General features: G+C 45.0%; 2 protein-coding genes across 2 annotated transcripts in view; one reads left to right on the forward strand and one right to left on the reverse strand.

Moving 5' to 3' along the window:
- The window catches only part of camk1a (calcium/calmodulin-dependent protein kinase Ia), a 31,331-nt gene extending 26,751 nt beyond the window's left edge, over window positions 1-4,580 (forward strand). Inside the window, exons 4-11 of the mRNA XM_056272958.1 lie at window positions 270-408; window positions 523-649; window positions 966-1,041; window positions 1,132-1,244; window positions 1,388-1,466; window positions 1,617-1,704; window positions 1,811-1,979; window positions 4,477-4,580. Of these exons, the coding sequence (XP_056128933.1) occupies window positions 270-408; window positions 523-649; window positions 966-1,041; window positions 1,132-1,244; window positions 1,388-1,466; window positions 1,617-1,704; window positions 1,811-1,979; window positions 4,477-4,580 (895 nt within the window). The remainder of the gene's footprint in view (window positions 1-269; window positions 409-522; window positions 650-965; window positions 1,042-1,131; window positions 1,245-1,387; window positions 1,467-1,616; window positions 1,705-1,810; window positions 1,980-4,476) is intronic.
- Window positions 4,581-10,368: 5,788 nt separating this feature from the next.
- On the reverse strand, window positions 10,369-15,765 carry LOC130130862 (actin-associated protein FAM107A). Its single transcript, XM_056300719.1, has 3 exons — window positions 15,611-15,765; window positions 14,345-14,501; window positions 10,369-10,473 (listed from the first exon to the last, which is right to left on the reverse strand). The coding sequence occupies exons 1-3, from the start codon at window positions 15,763-15,765 to the stop codon at window positions 10,369-10,371; spliced, it is 417 nt and encodes a 138-aa protein (XP_056156694.1).
- Between the last annotated feature and the right edge of the window lie 3,939 nt (window positions 15,766-19,704).

Below are 19,704 nucleotides of genomic sequence, written 5' to 3' on the forward strand. Positions count from 1 at the left end.
GTGATCCTCCCACATGCTACATCCCCATGGTGAAACTCCTCACTGTCAGGTGAAAAGAAGTGCTGGTGTCTCCACGTGTATTTGAGGAGGCATGTGCTAGTCTGCAGCCCTCCCTGGATTGGCAGAGGGGGTGGAGCAGCGACCGGGACAGTTCGCAAGACTGGGGTAATTGGCTGGATACAATTGGGGAGAAAGGGGGGGGTGATTGAAACACTTGAGATGTTATTTAGCTATTTCCCATGGCGGCTGTTCTAATTTGTAACTGGCAGAGTATCAGGAGGGGAGCTGTTCGACAGGATTGTGGAGAAGGGCTTCTACACAGAGAGAGATGCTAGCCAGCTCATCCACCAGATCTTGGATGCGGTGAAATACCTCCATGATATGGGAATAGTCCACAGAGACTTGAAGGTACAGTGTCTGAGGCAAGGCAGAAGTACACACTGTCAACATAGCTACACGAACGGTCTGTATACAAAGTACCATTCTCCCCCTCCTGTTTTACCACGGTATCTGTTCTCGCAGCCGGAGAACTTGCTGTATTACAGTATGGATGAGGACTCCAAAATCATGATCAGCGACTTTGGCTTGTCGAAGATCGAGGGAACGGGCAGCGTCATGTCCACAGCTTGTGGTACTCCCGGATACGTGGGTAAGAAATTTCTGTGGCTGATCCAACTCACCAGCCTCTTCAATTCTCTCTCTCATATGCTCTCTGTTCTCTCGCTCTCTCAGATGAACTCTGTACTTCCTATAAAGCATAGTTTCCGCAAATATCCCTCTTTTTTCCACTCTTGTGTGTTGAGAGGCTCTCGTCTACCATTTAGTCGACTACCAGTGTTTCAAAAGCACTCTCTGCTTGTGTTTAATACTACTTACAGTAGCTCAGGTTAAGGTTGAGTTTACTTGAATATTATTCTGCCTCTATTTTACTCTCTTTATGAGTGCCTCCTCTGTGCATTTTGCAGCTCCCGAGGTTCTGGCCCAGAAACCTTACAGCAAAGCAGTAGATTGCTGGTCAATAGGAGTTATCTCTTATATCCTGTGAGTGTCTCTCTGAATTCATTCATCCCTGAAAAGTATGCAAGAGGATGGATTTGTATGTTTTCATGTGCTCCATTGCTACTTTTACAGGTTGTGCGGATATCCTCCATTTTACGATGAAAATGATGCCAAGCTATTTGAGCAGATTCTGAAAGCCGAGTATGAATTTGACTCTCCATATTGGGATGATATCTCAGATTCAGGTGTGACAAACTCCTGAAATATCTTCTGAAGATTTACACTTTGGTGTACGAAACTGACTCTGTACTTCAAGGGAAATTGTGTTCACTCATGAGTGTAAGTAGATTATTCACTTTAAGTGAATACTTTTTTTCCCCCCCGGCAGCCAAAGACTTCATCTGTCATATGATGGAGAAAGATCCTTTGAAGAGATACACGTGTGAGCAGGCCCTCCAGCATCCATGGTAGTAAAAACAGATTCGGCGCCCTCTTTGTGTCATGTATTCCTTTGTAAATTCCCTCAAATGTTCAAAAACTCATCCCTCTGAGTTTGCTCTGGTGTATATATATACAGCTTATCCCTATTTCCCCTCTCTTTCTGTGGGACTCTGCAGGATCTGTGGAGACACAGCTTTGGATAAGAACATCCACGAGTCTGTCAGTGCTCAAATCAAGAAGAACTTTGCCAAGAGTAAATGGAAGGTCAGTGCCTCACTTGAAATCAGTTAAATTCAGTTTGAACTCAGTGTTTTTACCCCTCACTGGATAACAAACTCCAAATCCTTACCTCCAAATCCTTACCACACAGCAAGCATTTAATGCCACGGCAGTAGTGCGCCACATGCGGAGGTTGCAGCTAGGCACCAGTATGGAAGGCCCCAGTCAGATTACTCCAACCAGCCCCTGCCACGGACACCTGCTCCCTGAGGAGGAGGAAGAGGAGGATGAAGACTTGGAGAATGAGGAGGAGGAGAGTTGTGAGTTAGCTGTACATGCACACCCCTTGGAAAAAGTTTATGTCCATGCACATTTAGGCCGTGTCCAAATACCCATACTAGAGCCATAGTATACACTATATAGTACACATTTTTTGTAGATAAGATTAAAATGGCCATAGTATGGAAAAAATCTAGTATGCTAAAAATGGCAGGATGTAATGTCTTTTCTTCCGAAAAATCTTTTGTGATTCAGCAGGACACTGTTTCAAAAGAAAATTGTGATTTTGCATGTTTATCAATATGGAGCTGTCAGGGAAGAAGAAAAGAGGAAGGCCAAAGAGGAGGTTAATGGATGTGGTGAGAGAGGACATGCAGGTGGCTGGTGTGACAGAGGAAGATGCAGAGGACAGGAAGAGATGGAAACGGATGATCCGCTAGGGCGACCCTTAACAGGAGCAGCCGAACGTAGTAGTAGTAGATACATGGAGATATAGAAGGCTCTTTCCATCCAGCCATTGAGATGTTTTGGCTGGATGCATATGAATGCATATGAAACCAACAACCGGTTTCATATGCAAATATGGGCGTGACCATTAACTAGAGTTACAACGGCCATGCGTACAATTCACAGAGGACTGGGGAATGTTTGCAATCACAGCATTATAAGATGGCGACAGATGTACTCTTAGCCCTCCCCCTCCGTTCCGGGATGGTCCTTCCCTCTTCGGATAGATTACCTCTTTGACTCCCATTCAAACCAGCGTTCCTCCTATCAAGGATGTGCACGTCCTTATTGTTCCTCCCTATCAAGGATGTGCACGTCCTCATCCTTGAAAGAGTGGCCACTGGCCTGTAGATGGATGTAGACTGTGGAGTCCTGGCCTGACATGTTAGTTCTCCTGTGTTGTGCCATCCTCTTCACCAGCATCTGTTTGGTTTCCCCGATGTACAAGTCTGGGGATACCAGCAGTCAGTTGAGACTGAAGAGGTCTCTTAGATGAGTGATGAAACGTTTCTCCCAATAAACGTTGTGTGCAGATGAACTGAATCAACTTTCTGTTATTTCCTCACCTGGATTATTGAGCATGCATAAAGACCTGTTTTAGTATACTTGCATGTAAACTTTCTTCTTGCCATCCCTTATCATGTTTTATGGTTTTTAAGCTTTCCCGTCAGCCCCATTTTAAACGTCACAATGCATTTAATAGTACTAGGTTATTCCCTCAAGCAAAGTCTGCGGGATTGCAGATTTACAGAAAGTGTTCAGTAAGGGCTGAAAATATCAGTGAATGGGCTCTCATACAGTTGCTGGTTTTAGCGCGGATCAGCCCGGAGCCCTCGTGGACTTATCAGGATAGCACGCTCCAAAGTCTGAGTTTTAGACGTTGACAGTGGTCCTGTATCATTGTTACGGACTAGTCGGGTCTAGGGTTTAAGGATTCAGGATGCTATACTAGTCCTAACCTGGAGTGTGTAGAAAAGATGAAAAATGAGGAAAGAAACAGAAATGACTGATTTCCAAGACTAGCGAAATGGCCGGGAGGTGGGCTAGCTTAGCGAGGTAGCAGGCTAGCAGTTAGCTTAGCGAGGTAGCAGGCTAGCAGTTAGCAGGTCCCTCCGACAAGGCCTCGGCCATAATGGGTCTCAGCTCGCGTAAGCGGCGGTCTCCGTCTTGGTATGTTAGTTCAGTTTAGGTTGATGGTGTTGAGCTGGAAAGGTGGGAACTTGCAGCGTGTTGACAGCGTGTTCAACATGGCGTATCCTGAGGCGTACGCGCCGGCTCCTCGCAACGACGTCCTCTTATAAACACTGCTTAACCGCGCCTCCAACCATTTCCCAATGAAAACCAGCCCAAGTAGGCAAGAAAAGGAAGAAGGGGGGAAAAGGCAAATATAACCCCCATCACCTCTAACACCATCCCTCTTCTCTGTTAATGAGGCAGAAAATGGCGACTTTGTGGGGTTACCATGGAGATAAAGGCTGTGCGAGGCGCGCTGTATCCACTTGCCCATCACTTCCGCCGGTCGGCTGAGGATAGTGTACACGTATTGTGTCGTATAGTAAACGTGTGTTGATGAAACAGTATGTACTAAACAGTATAAAATACAGTTAGTAAGCAGTATATACTATTATCATGCAGTACTTAGCAGAATGTTCGGACACAGCTTTTTTATACATTTTTATACTAAAAATAAGCAAGTATATGTTTATTTTACTTTTGTTGTGACCTTCTTGCAAAAAAGGTAAACATGAGAATGGTATACTTAAACATTACTTATACTTTTAAACTTGTTGAATACACTTCTGCAAAAGGTTGTAACAATAATATAGGCTGATGTTTTGCACGTTAAACGTTGACTTAATTGTTTTTTAACTACTTATACATTTTCAGCTCCTAAAAGGTAGCGAGTGCACTTATACTGAGTATAGTATCACGTCTTAAGGGATGTGATAAAGAAGCAAGGTAACTCTTGACCTTTGACACCGTGTCAACCCGTGTGGCCATCACGCTCGCTGCTCTGCTCTTCCTTTCCAGTGTCACATTGTGAGGACGGCCGCCGTGGAAGCGCCGAGGGCAGCGCAGACCGGGACAGTCTGAGAAGCTGCGCCTACTGCTGCAGGCCGGCCAGCCGGGTCTGAATACCACAAGTCAGTTTTCATGATGACACATTTCCCTGGAACCTCCAGAGCCCGCCCACCTGCCCGCCCACCCAGTCCGGCCAGGAATGCAGAGTAATAAATCAGGCATTGTATCAGGTTTTACCTCGCATCAGACACCGTCCACAAGAGAATATGATTCTCAGCAAGCAGGGAACATAATGTAAGTCATTTCCAATTTCCAAAACCACCTCCTGGTTTATCACACACACACACACACACACACACACACACACACACACACACACACACACACACACACACACACACACACACACACACACACACACACATATATATATATATAAACTGATGGGCCAAAACATTATGACCACTCACAGGTCCGCTGAATAACGCTGATCATCTCCAAACAAGGGCACATGTCGAGGTCTGGGTAGATTAGATGGTAAGTGAACAATCAGTTCTGGTAGTCAACGTGTTGGATGCAGGAGAAATGGGCAGGAGTAAAGACCTGGGTGACTTTGACAAGGGCCAAATTGTTATGGCCAGATGACTGGGTCAGAGCATCTCTGAAACGACAAGGCTTGTGGGGTGCTCCCGGTCAGCAGTGGTGAGTACCTACCAACAGCAGTCCGAGGAGGGACAAACCACAAACCGGAGACAGGGTGTTGGGCACACAAGGCCCATCGATGCACGAAGACAATGAAGGATATCCTCTCTGGTCCAAACCAACAGAAGGTCTACTGTGGCACAAGTCACATACATTTTAATGAATGTTACGGGAGGAATGTGTCACAACACACAGTGCATCACATTCTGCTGTATATGGGGCTCCGTGGCCGCACTCCGGTGCCCCTGAAGACCCCTGTCCACCACCAAAAGCTCCTACAATGGGCACGCAAGCGTTGGAACTGGACCCTGGAGCAGTGGAAGGTCACCTGGTCCAATGAGTTCCATTTTCTTTTAGATCACATGGATGGCCGTGTATATGTGTGCCATTTACCTGGGGAAGTGATGGCACCAGGATGCACTGTGGGAAGATGACAAGCTGGTGGAAGCAGTGTGATGTTCTGGACAATGTGCTGCTAGGAAACCCTCGGGTCTGGCCATTCAAGTGGACATCAATTTGACATGTGCCACCTACCTAAGCTTCGTTGCAGACCAGGTACATGGTGTACCTGGTTTGAAGGGGTGTACCATACACCCCTTCATGGCAACAGTATTCTCTGATGGCAGTGTCCTCTCTCAACAAAATAATGCACCCTGGCCTCCAAATTCTCCAGGTCTCAATCCGACTGAGCATCTGTGGGATGTGCTGGACCGACAAGTCCGATCCACGGCGGCTCCACCTCGCAACTTACAGGACTTGGAGGATCTGCTGCTAATGTTTTCATACCAGATACCACAGGACACCTTCAGGGGTCTTGTAGAGTCCATGTCTCAATGGGTCAGCGATGTTTTGGTGGCACACAGAGGACCGACAGCATATTAGGCAGGTGGTCATAATGTTTTGGCTCATCAGTGTCTAGCTATCTATATTATGTATATGTATATATATATATATATATACACACACACACACACATCTTTGTTGAGAAACACCATGTGGGGGGGGGGGTGTTGTTGGAAAATGGACAAGGTGTCCTTGATTGGTGGAAAGAAGGTGGTAGTCTTTTGTCATCCTAAAATCCATAGTTGTGCGACCCAAACTGGCATTTTTATAACATGGTTGTGATGGGCTGTATGGTTGTCATAAGAAATATTGGTCAGTGAGTGTGTACATGACCAATAGGGGTTCTGGATAGAGTCCATCTACACCATGAACTACAGGCTGGGATGTCTTTTTTTTTTCAGTCATCATTCATTTTCCACTTTTGCCTCTTCGTGGTATTACAACCAAACCCATTTTCCTTGTATACCGACAGAAAGAGGTGAGTAGGCAGATTTAATGAGCTGATGCTCTTACTCTTGCGTGTCTTCATTATACTTTCTCCATCATTAACTATCTGTTTTCCAACATGGAGGTCACTTATCATGGCAGTTGTTTAGTTAAACTGAGTAAATACTGACGTGTGTGTCCCTGTTGCCAGCGGCAACACTCTTTTCTTCTGTTTGTTTGATCGGTGTCGTTTTTGTTATCATTAAATATATCTGTCGTGAACAAGTCTTTTACTCCATTCATTTTTTGCTGGAAGCCTATGGGAAAGTGAGGAGCTTGAACGCTGGAAGCGATCGTTTGGATTCTGGACTCTGCATTCTGGCTCAGACTGGGTTTTGGGAAGAGCTGTTCACGCCTGCAACTGTCTGCATGCATCTGTTGGGGAAAACAGTGAAATGTACGAATATCAAAAGGAGACTTTACTTTTCCTCTTCCTTTCTTCTTATGGCTGTTCTGTTATGAGAGGCTCAAACTGAGATCCCAGTGGGGCCATCATATCAATGAAGGTGACGTTTTTCCATGTGGGGGAGGGGGGGGGGTCTTGACTACAATTGACTTGCATTTTGGAGATCTGATTAAAAAATTAAAACAAATATGGCGGCACGGTGGCACAGTGGTTAGTGCGGCGCCTCACAGCAAGAGGATCCCGGGTTCAAGCCCTGGGGTAGTCCAACCTTGGGGGTCGTCCCGGGTTATCCTCTGTATGGAGTTTGCATGTTCTCCCCATGTCTGCGTGGGTTTCCTCCGGGGGCTCCGGTTTCCTCCCACAGTCCAAAGACATGTAGGTCAGGTGAATCGGCTGTACTAAATTGTCCCTAGGTATGAATGTGTGTGGGTATGGGTGTGTATGTCGGCCCTGTGTGATGGTCTGGCAGCCTGTCCAGGTTGTCTCCCCGCCTGCCGCCCAATGACTGCTGGGATAGGCTCCAGCATCGCCGTGACCCTGAGAGCAGGATAAGTGGTTCAGATAATGGATGGATGGATGATTAAAAGATCTGATTTTTTGTACATATGGAAAGGCGACCGCTACTTATAAAGTTCACCCCCTGCTCATGTAAAAGACTCACCAGATGCGACCCCCGCTACAGATCTCCAGGCCTGGCCCACAGGGGGGGGGGTCTCAGTCTGGGCCCTCTCCCTGCTCTGTACTGTGCACCTCTAGTGGAAGAGGTTTTGGTCTACTGTTTTGCATGACCTGGTTAAATGTTTACATGAATGATGCTCAATTAGTATAAACACACATGACTATTATTACTCCGTCGTATTGAAAATGATGTAATTCTGTAATTCTGAACTATATAATGTGAAGTGACTTAACACCAGAAGTAATGCTGTTGACGAAAGTGCAATGCGGTGCAGTCTGGGTTGTACGTTAACCTCTCGAGTGGCCTACGGTGGTCTAAGTCCCGGCCCGGGTGACCGTTCTTCTGTACTATGTTAAATTTAGATTTTTACTGCCAATCGTTTTCTTTTCACGTTACACTTATAGCGCACCAAAGCCTTCAATGCTATCCAATCCCCAGACGTCATGTCTTGTTGCCGGGGGGGGGGGGGGTCTGGGACAACACGCGTCCGCTACACAACTAAAGCCATAGGAGGTGGGAGCCGAGGGCACCGCACTGTAGATTCAGTCACGCGCTATGAGTAATACCACCTTGATGAAAGATGGCTACGCTTCTGCAAGGGCTGCAAGAGAGACCCCCGCGCGTGTGTCGAATGCTGCCGTGTGACAACCGGCACGCTTAAAGGGTGCTTTAAAACACAGCTGTCAATCAAGCTATTTCGGTTGCCGTAGGACGCCATTGGATGCGTCGTGCCTGTTGATGCAATACTGCGTCAACAGCAAGGCACCGTGGGGGACAACCAACTGATCCACAGTGTTTTGTGGCGTTGTTGTTTTTTCTATGGATAATGTTGCCCACCTTAATCCCGCCTCAACGTCAACCCGTCCTTCAGCAAAAAAAAGATAAAATAAATAAAAATCATAACTTTTAGATTCATAGTACAGCAAAGAAAGGCAATCACTCTGGATTAAAACGACTGTAATTGTGGAATATATGCAAACTGCGTGAAGGGCTTCATGTTAACTGTAAGATAGTCCATGTTGATGACTTTGATAAGCCGGCTCTTATTTGTTTGGTAATGACCTTATGTTGTACCCTGTACCTGTTTGGATCTCTTTCCACTTGGCTGTGTTTTTCTAAGACGCTTATTTTACCCATAACAATCACATTGAAATGCATTAAAAAAACACATGTATATTATATATATATAAATATATAAATATGAGTATATATTGTATATCCTTTTTTTGTAACAGCCGTTTTGAGCTACAAATGTACGGATGCAATGCATCATGGGTTAATGATGAACATCTAAGAAGATACAACGATTTGTACCCACAGAGATATGATTGCAGGAAATGAAATAAAACTTCCTTGTCTATGCATTGTGTGTTCCCTTAATAATAATGATAATAATAATAACTGCATTTATATAGCACTTTTCTAGACACCCAAAGCACTAATAATAATTAATATATTATTTAATATATTAAACATATTAATATTAACATAATTTAATATATTGATATATACAATATATCAATATGTTAATATATTAATATATTGATTACCATGTTACTATATTATACATATTAATTATATATATATATATTAATTATATTGTTTTTATATATATTAATATTACTATACTAACATATATTAAATATCACACTACTCTCTTTATAGGACGCTACTTCAAAAAACACAATCAGACAATCTTTCCAGAAAATGTCTCATGACGGACTTCTGCCAGGTCCTTAAATTGATTTTGCTGAGGCTTATTTTAGATGTTGCTGCTAACCCGGACTGTGGGGTCGTCTGCCTGTGCATTATCAGTGTCAGTATTCCGTCCATTGTTTGAGATGACAATACTGGATATATATTTTAAACACATCAACTCCCATTTCGTCCATCCTCCTCTAATGTAAATCTTTAATACCGTTGAAAAGTTGCCCACGTTCACTCTAGATGGTGTTTCCCATGATTCCCTCTGGTTGTAAACCAACCCCTTGTGCAAATCCTTGAAAGTCATTGCCTCCTGGCGGCCCCCTCGCCAGCTGACGGACACCACACCTTTTACTTCATCCCTGCTCCATCATTCCTCACTTGAAGAGGCCCACACATTTATTAACGGCTAGGATTTATTCGGAGCCTTGCTCGACCTAAATTGAAGGACATGCACATTTTACAGCTCCAGACGCCGTGAGTCTTACATTATTCTGTGTCTAGTGCCAAGGCTGAACAACATCTCATATGTGCAACACGTGAACAGAGTTATCTGCCATCTGAAGAGCATGTGAGGCAACTGAGTGCAAAAATTGCAACTGAATTTGAATAAAAAAAATGCAATTGACAGTTGCATGAAAACCTTAAACTACATTAAAGAAAACTTTTGTCACACCTCTTAATAAAACTGTGCTCGTTGCTGCCGGGAACAGCATGCTGAATACAAGCAGTGAAGACATTTTACCATGTGAGCGCTTTCATTGCTCTTTGTGCAATTCTGTATGTGCTTGTGAGACGTTTCACTTGTGTTACCTGCATGTTGCACTCGAGTTTAGCTGGCAGAGAAACCCTAAGCTTTATAATAACACAGCAGAAACCGTTATCTGGTCGTGTAAACCTTCATACCGTATACACGGAGTCATACATTCCTTACCATTCAGCGACAAACCCCATCTCATCGACTACACAGGACTTCTGCAACCGACCCCCCAAATGAGGGATTTCCTGCATCTCTCTACCTAAATCACTTGTCTGCAGCAATCCCCTCCTCCATCTGTCCAACACGTATACGTGCAGCCCGTCAGACGTCCTTCCCTCCCATGTCGAGCGTCGTGGTCCTTCTCAGTCTCTCCTTGACCCGGAGGAACTCCGGATCCTCTGGCCGGTCTCTCTGGTCTCTCTCCAGCTGGGGACAGAAGCAGAGCACGTTGTGACTCTAATGGGCTGATACCAGAGGCCTCGGATCCACTTCTCTAACACGACATGAACCGCGCACTCCAAAAGCTTTACCATAATGCTGGTGAGTCGGTGTCCCGGTGGATAAAATCGATGATTCCTCTGTAGACACTGGTGTTACTTTCAGAAATGATTAAGGCCGAGGAACAGGCCCGGGGAGGCACTTGTACAAACATCGATCAGCTTTTCGATTGCTCAGTGCTCACAGCAGAAGAAATGGATGAAATGTTAAAATCGAATATTTCCGGGGTTGACAAAATTTATAAGGTGTTGAACGGAGCTCTCCCACAATTGAAAGAGCTCTTCTGGGGGAAGGTGGTGCAGAAAGTTGCTTTTAAAGCCGCAGAAACACGGATGTCTGAAAGTCACCATTTCCAAAGGTAAACAAAACAGAAGCACACCAACACAACTTACTCAAATGTTATTTGATAGGGCAAATATTTTTTTTGTTGCAAACAATACATGCAGAACATCTGTACAGTACTTCTACTGTCCCTTCCTTCATCCTGCAAAGCCTAAAATCAGGTCTGCTCCATGTGTTGCTACCCTGTTTATTTAGCATTGACAGTCGTTCTGCACGTATTGCTTGGTGACACTATTCATTTTCTTTTGCACACATATTTCATAGCACTTCACTGCATAACATTTAATGCATCATGGCATAATGTTGAAAATCCCCCTGAGGTGACAAGAACTCAAGTATATTCCATTTACATGGCCGAGGAAAAGCTCGTAGGAGCGTCCCTGGTGGCGGATATATTATCAGACAGTTTATTGACCATTTATTGACATGTTTTTTTCAACACTACAATCCTTAAAGTTCCCCTCCAGACATGTTTTAACATTTAAAAATACTCTGAGATGATTGATATATTATTTAGCATGGGTTTCCCCCCCACATAAATAGTAAAAAAAAAAAGAAGAACGAAACCCAGAAGAGTGGCTGGAAGCACACCTACTCTTTCTCCCTCATTGAGAAATTCAGGATATATGAATATGCAAATTTCACAGGCCTCAGGCCCCGCTCACTACCGCAGCTTGCTCTAGGTTGACCAGTGAAAGAGCGGTCAACAAGATGGCTAGCATTAGAGCTAACATCTGAGAGATTCAGCCATACATGTCTGAGCCTCAGACAGACCCAGACTCAGACCCAGACTCAGACTCAGACTCCAGACTCAGACTCTGGTGTGCACCAAAACTGGCGACTAGCAGACGTATCAGAATGGCAAGTGTGGTTAGCATCTTTTATTGTTTATGAACATGAAACTTGATTGATTGATTGATTGATTGACTGGTTAACTTGTAACAGGCAGAGGCCGACATAGCAGTGGTTGTGAAACAAATAATAATATCTGCTACAATGTTACAATGTGTTCACACTGTAACATTATTACGTAACTATACTTAGCACAAAAAGTAAGGAAATGTGTGTTTGGTAGATTATTTCTTTGTTGTAACAATGCTCCTTGGCAATAAATCTTATACCCTTGGAAAGCTGGTTTATTCCCCTTTTAAATGGCGCCACATTTATAAGGAACATGCATTTGTGGGATGAGCAGCAGAGCTGAGTATGTGGGTTGAGCCCATGAAAAATTTGCCAAATCTTCTCTGCCAATGCCAAACAGCTTATTTTGCTGCTGCTATTGACTCTTGTTTTGAGCTTCTGCTACCCCAGGTGCTGACAAGCAGCTGCCTGATATAAGATTTATTGCCAAGAAGCATTTTTACAACAAAGACATAATCTACCAAACACACATTTCCTTACTTTTTGTGCTAGGTTTATATACCTGAGGAGGTCTAATCAAAGCTTGAAGAAAAATATATTCTGTCTGGCTGAGATTCATTCCTATTTTTTTCTCCCTGTTAAAGGGCTCTTTTTTTTTTAGGGAGTTGTTCCTTATCCAATGCAAGGGTCTAAGGACATGACGTTTTGTTCCTGTAAAGCCCCTTGAGGCAAATTTGCAATTTGTGATGTTGGGCTATACAAATAAAACTGACTTGACTCATCTCAGCATAGGAGAATTTGAGGAACACTGGATGAACCAAAAATAATTCACTTTATTCACCTCGCCGCCATGTTTGTTATAGCTGACACCGTGAGGGGGATTAGACGCGGAAGTGCCATGGCCTCCAGTGTTAAAACTGCGCTATAAAAATACACTTTCAAGAGTAGGATTAATCACAGTCACAGCTGGAAACCACCTCAGTAGCTGCAATAAAGCATTTCCCATGGCCGAGCTGTTTTCCCACCACGGTTATTGCTTTAGAATAAATGAAAGTCATTCACCTTCTTTCATTTAATCTCACGAAAACTGCGGCGGTTAAACATATCTGAAGTCTTTTAATAATGGGCCCCTTCTCCCGGTAGGCGAAAATGGGGCTGGTTTGTCACCAAATCCCAGCACCATAGAAGATGACATACGCCTGGCGGGGATCTGCACTCCACTGAGTGCACTGCTCTAGTTGTTTCTGTGCCATGTGTTGTGCGTGTGCAATCTGGTTGCCGGGTGACACGGAGGAAGATCTGATGGTGCTGCTGCGGTAGCTGCTTTAGTGCACACTGATGTTGTGCGTTGTGGTTGTTGAAGATCAACTGTCTGTTGATCCAGTAGTGCGTATAGTGCATGATAGTGTATTTTTGATTTGGCTGTATTGGCTGAATCGGCACCTGTGTGTGTGTGTGGGGGGGGGGGCAGTTTGTAATCGAAGGCCCTGACTGAAACTCCACGCTATGTCACTGATTATTGATTGCTTACCTGTAGGATAACTTATTTATACCTATAGGCAAGGGATTTCCATATTACTGCCTAAACTGTTTACAACCTACTGCAGATATATATGAAGGACATCATGCCATGCTGCACCAGGACAGTAGTTTTGCTCTTTTACTGCTTTTATTGTGTTGCCTGTAATCAACAAAATCTCAGTACTGGGGTTTAATTATTCATTCATTATCCAAACCATCATCCTTACCCAGCGTTGTGGGGATGCTGGAGCCTATCCCAGCAGTCACTGGGCGGCAGGCGGGGAGACACCCTGGACAGGCCGCCAGGCCATCACAGGGCACACACACACACACATACACATACACACGTTCATACCTAGGAACAGTGGCACCGTAAGTGGGTATAATGTTATGAAAATTCTAAGGGCGCCAGACTAGAGGGGGCGCCACAACGGTGCTCAATTTTTTCCCCTTATCCCACCCGATTATCCAATGGCATATGGCCAGATCTTGTCAAAGACCTTTCTGAGTCGCGATCCACAGGAAGTAGAGAGCCATAGGAAGGAGCCCACAGGTTCAATCTGGGCTATGGTGGGATCACATTCCTTTTTGTTAAGAGCATTTTATGTAAATTTGTCAAACTAAGAAGATGGGTCCCCTACTGGAGAAGCTGTTGATGAGGGGACTGTTGGGCAAGCTGGTAGCATGGGGTGGAGGTAGAGGAAGGGGATTCATGTTTGGAGAAGTCAGGAAAATAATAAAATAATAATTTGATTAATTAAATAGATAAGGGTGCTCAGTCATATTCTTTATAGGGGCGCCAAATCCCTGGCGGCACCCCTGCCTAGGGACAATTTAGTACGGCTGAGTCACCTGACCTACATGTCTTTGGACTGTGGGAGGAAACCCACGCAGACACGGGGAGAACACGCAAACTCCACACAGAAGACGACCCGGGACCACTTGGACTACCCTGGGGCTCGAACCCAGGACCTTTTTAACGCAATTATTTAATTAGTTACTTACTGTCCATCTGAATCTCAAAGCAGAACGGAGGACTGGCTGAACACACACACGCACGACAACCACGGACTACCTTGTCAAGCCTCTGCTGCCGCTTCAACAGCTCCTGTTGGAGTGGCGATCTGCTCCTCTGCGTCTCCTCCTGGTGTCTCCTCTTTTTCAGCCTCTGTTCACAGTTCCTCCTCTCTAGAACAAGCTGGAGCTCGGTCTTCTTCTCTTTGCACACCCCCCTTGACAGGAAAAACAAACAAACAAACAAACAAAACCCGAAGGACTCAACAACAACTCCAGTGACGAGTTTCCATTCGTTCAAAACCCACTCGAGTCTTCTACCCAACTTTTCTCCGAAACCTGGCATCCTAATCATTTGTAATGTCGATACTCGTCACATATGTCTTTTTGTAGAGGGCTAAATGGTGATTGCAATTTAGCGAAGTGTTTTGCTTTTGACCACAAGTCCATAACTGCTTGACCAGACTTTCAATGATGCTCGGAGCTTTCTTTCTTTCATTGATCAGTTTAAAATGCTTTATCACTTACAGCACTCAAAGAAAAACTGAGACCCATTATGTTGTCTTCACTTTCATACCATCCATCCATCCATCCATCCATCCATCCATCCATCCATCCATCCATCCATCCATCCATCATCCCAACCACTTATCCTGCTCTCAGGGTCGCTGGAGCCTATCCCAGCAGTCACTGGGCGGCAGGCGGGGAGACACCCTGGACAGGCCGCCAGGCCATCACAGGGCACACACACACACACACACACACACACACACACACACACACACACACACACACACACACACACACACACACACACACACACACACACACACACACACACATACCTAGAGACAATTTAGTACGGCCTATTCACCTGACCTACATGTCTTTGGACTGTGAGAGGAAACCGGAGCCCCCGGAGGAAACCCACACAGACACGGGGAGAACATGCAAACTCTACACTGAGGATGACCCGGGATGATCCCCAAGTTTGGACTATCCTGGGGCTCGAACCCAGGACCCTCTTGCTGTGAGGCGACTGTGCTAACCACTGCGCCACCGTGCCGCCCACTTCCGTAATAGTACCACCAGTATGTCCCGCCCCTCATGTCTACTGATACGGGTTGTTAATGGCTGGGCTGCTGTGATAACCTTTGAGGCTGCGGTGTGTTTGTGGTGGTTGTTGTCTAGATGAGGTCTACAGGCCTGTGGTACATTTGCACACTTGAATTTCTCTTCTCGTTTTTTTTCCATGTATTTTGTTTCTCTGTGTGAAAATAAATACAAATTGCACAGTTCAGTGTGTGTGTGTGTGTGTGTGTGAGACCTGTTATGGGTCATCTTCAGTTCCTTGTGGAGCTGCTGGTGGCTCTTGGAGGATGTCAAAGGATGAGGAAGTTTCTTGGGCCTGATGAGATTCCCGTTTTCTTCCTCATCCTGACCCTGGGGAGGGAGCGCTTGCAGCTCCTGGGCCGGCTTCATGCTCTCTCCGCTTTCCCGTCCATCCACATGCGTCTCCGTGGTTTGAACTGAGTTTTCCCGCAGAGGAGGATGCAAAAAAAAGAAAGAAAGAAAAATAAAGACTGTAAATAATTACTGTAATTTGACCATCAAGGAGAAAGACTAAACCATCAAGGAGAAAGACCTGAGCGAAAGAGCTTGTGTGACGTAGTTTTGTGCCACACTAATTTGTTTTGCGGAGTGTCAGGAAATCCACAGCACTCCTCGGACACTATCTGGAAGACCGGCCGCACCGCTGGTCTGGTAGAATAAGACCGGACCAAGTCATCGATAACAGCGTCACCACATAGGCGCCATGCTTCAGAGAACACAGCTGAACCAACTCGCTACCGACAAGCCCAGCCCGAGACTTGGAAGGAGTCTCAGTGTTTCCATAACTCTTTGGGCAGGTGGGCCGCAGGCCCTGCGGTACAGTATGCAGCATCTGGCCCCCAAACAAATATTGCTCTTCGGTGACTTCTTCTGTGGTTTTCAGCTGAAACTAAAGCACTGGACCATTCATATGGGAGGCATGGCGGAATAAGAAATGTGCCTGAGCCGAAGCCCACCTGTCATTTCTGGACTCTTATGACCTGTGTGTGTGTGTGTGTTTGTTTGTGTGTGTGTGTGTTTTCCCCTGAAACCCATTAGAAAATGACCCCCCCCCTCCACACACACACACACACACACACACACACACACACACATACTGAGTGCCTGCCCATACCGGGTGAACCCTCACTTCGTGCTTTGGCTCTCTCTATTTTTCCAATTTTGTGTACTACACTTATCTAATTATGTTCTTGTTGCCCCAGTTTGAAGCCCAAATACGCCTCTCGCTGTCAAGGTTGCCACAGCTCACGTGACGAATACGGCTTTATTATGGAGCGAGCTGCACAGCGAGCCTGGTTGCATCCTGTCGGCTCCGGAAGCGGCGCCGCCGTCCGGGTGGGACCGTGAACAGCAGCATTTAAAGCGTTCTCATTTGAGGGCGAAATGTCTGCCACCTGAAGAGTCAAAACCTGCTGTAATAACGTTCTGTAGGGCTTGATTTGAAAGCACTGTATCACCGCAAGGTCCTCAAATGACCAATGGAGTGCCGAGGATCTTCAGCTGACGAGCTGTGGAGGAAGAGGACCGTTTTCCCTGGACCTGTGCCCCGTGCTGTTCACTGCACAACAGAAGATGCACCTATGGTCGCCACGCAAGAGCGGTCTCAAGTAAGGCCGGCATCTGGGCAGGGTTAGTCTTGGTGGTGCAGTTACTTCACATGGGCAAAGTGCTGTTGTTTCATTTTAGTCATGATTTGGATATGCACACCGATTCAGAATCTGAATCAGAATCATGTTTATGGGCCATGTAGGTTGGCACATACATGGAATTTGTACTTAACATAGAACAACAACACTACAACGCAACAATTAATTCATGCAGAATTCAGTCTTAGGCCGTTTACCTTTCTTTGTTTGCTACCCTTGTAGATTGTGCATGCATTTCTCTCTCTCTCTCGCTCTCTCATATATCTCTCATATATATACGTATATATCCATCCATTATCTTAACGGCTTATCCTGCTCTCAGGGTTGCGGGGATGCTGGAGCCTATTCCAGCAGTCATTGGGCAGCTGGCGGGGAGACACCCTGGACAGGCCGCCAGGCCATCACAGGGCCGACACACACACACACACACACACACACACACACACACACACACACACACACACACACACACACACACACACACACACATACACATTCATGCCTAGGGACAATTTAGTACGGCCGATTCACCTGACCTTCATGTCTTTGGACTGTGGAAGGAAACCGGAGCCCCCAGAGGAAACCCATGCAGACACGGGGAGAACATGCAAACTCCACACAGAGGACGAACCGGAACGACCCCCAAGGTTGTACTACCCTGGGGCTCAAACAAGGACCTTCTTGCTGTGAGGTGACCGCACTAACCACTGTGCCACCGTGCCGCCCATATACATCCATCCATTATCCAAACCGCTTATCGTTACTCAGGGTCGCGGGGATGCTGGAGCCTATCCCAGCAGTCATACTATATATATATATATATATATATACACATAGTTTGACATACATACATACATACACCTCACACCTGTGTGCCCACAGCATCTCTCCATCTCTCCCCTCCTGCCTTCAGTGCACAGTGATGCACATGCATGCACACACACACACACGCACACTTATACTCACGCACACACACACACACGCACACAATAAACATAGCCCCATATTTCTCTTTACACTGTATCTAAACTTAAAAAAGTAGACGTCTATTAGCTGCCCACCATCCACAGCCCATGAGTTTCTAGACTTTTTCTGCAGTAAGGTTGATGAGATCATAAACAAAATTAGTTCTTCAACTCCAGCTACTCCAGCATCCTGTCTTGCCAAATTCATATCTATACAATGAGTCACTGATAGTCCCAGTTATTACAGCTTTTGAGACTTATCTCTCTTGATACTTTGACTAAGCTCGTGTCAGCTTCTAAACCAGCTACTTGCCTACTTGACCCTTTACCAGCAAAACTTTTTAAAGACTTCTGGCCTTGCCTGGGACTTACAATGCTAGTCATTGTTAATTCATCACTTACTACTGGCACTGTTCCCAGCAGTTTTAAGACAGCTGTGGTTAAACCTCTACTTAAAAAAAACACACACACCTCAATCCAAGGTCTCTTAATAACTATTGACCAGTGTCTAATCTTCCATTCTTTTCTAAAGTACTAGAAAGAGTTGTGTATCAACAACTTTCGACCCATATAGAAGAAAACTATCTATATGAACCTTTTTAATCAGCTTTCAGGGCCTGTCACTCCACTGAAACTGCTCTGACCAGAGTGGTGAACAATCTTTTAGGAGCTATGGACTCCGATTCCACTTCTGTGCTTCTGCTACTGGACCTCAGTGCAGCCTTTGACACAATTGATCACTGTATACTATAAGACAGATTAAATTGTAATTTTGGTGTCCCTGCCTTAGCTCACTCTTGGCTTAAGTCCTACTTATCTGGAAGAATACATTGTGTCTTTTATAGTAATATTACATCAAAATTCTCTGACGTTAAATATGGTGCACCTCAGGGCTCAGTTCTTGGCCCTTTACTTTTCGCTCTTTATATTTCACCTCTTGGCCAAATTATAAGCAGTTCTCTCATCTCATCTCATCATCAGCCACTTCTCTGGGGTCGGGTCACGGTGGCAGCAAGCTAAGTAGGGCACTCCAGGCATCCCTCTCCCCAGCAATATATGCAGTGGAATTATACAAAATGAAATATGAAATTATATGCAGTTATGGAATAAATTTCCATTGCTATGCTGATGATACTCAGCTGTATGTGCCTATAAGGGCTGATGATCATACTCAAATGATTAATTTAGAGGCCTGCTTGGCTGCTGTGAAAAATTGAATGTTACTAAACGTTCTGTTCTTAAATTTGGATAAAACTGAGATGCTGGACAATAACAATCTGTGATTTCACAAAGTGTGGCAGTTAAAAATCTTGGTGTTACGTTTGATCCCAGCCTTTCCTTTGATAAGCACATTAAAGAACTCACCAAGACTGCCCTTTTTCAATTATCAATCTTATAAATCTGAACTGAAAAAACATACAAATCTGGCTGGCCAGATTTAATCCATGCAGAGTGGGTCAAAGAAGAATATGAGTTAGGCTTCCTGGGCGAGCCCCCAAATCATCATGGTAATTATTTAATTCCACTCTGATATTAAATGAGGGGCAAGACAAAAAGCTATTACAGTATCGTCACATGATTTTAATATATGTTCAATGAACAGATGCACAAGCTCATACGCTTGTGCATGCCCTGATCTCAGAGCACACCATCTTCATACCATGCTGTAGAACAACGCCCATTTCATTGATCACAAT

This window comes from Lampris incognitus, chromosome 2 (genome assembly GCF_029633865.1).
Source record: "Lampris incognitus isolate fLamInc1 chromosome 2, fLamInc1.hap2, whole genome shotgun sequence".
In the NCBI taxonomy this organism is placed as follows: Eukaryota; Metazoa; Chordata; class Actinopteri; order Lampriformes; family Lampridae; genus Lampris; species Lampris incognitus.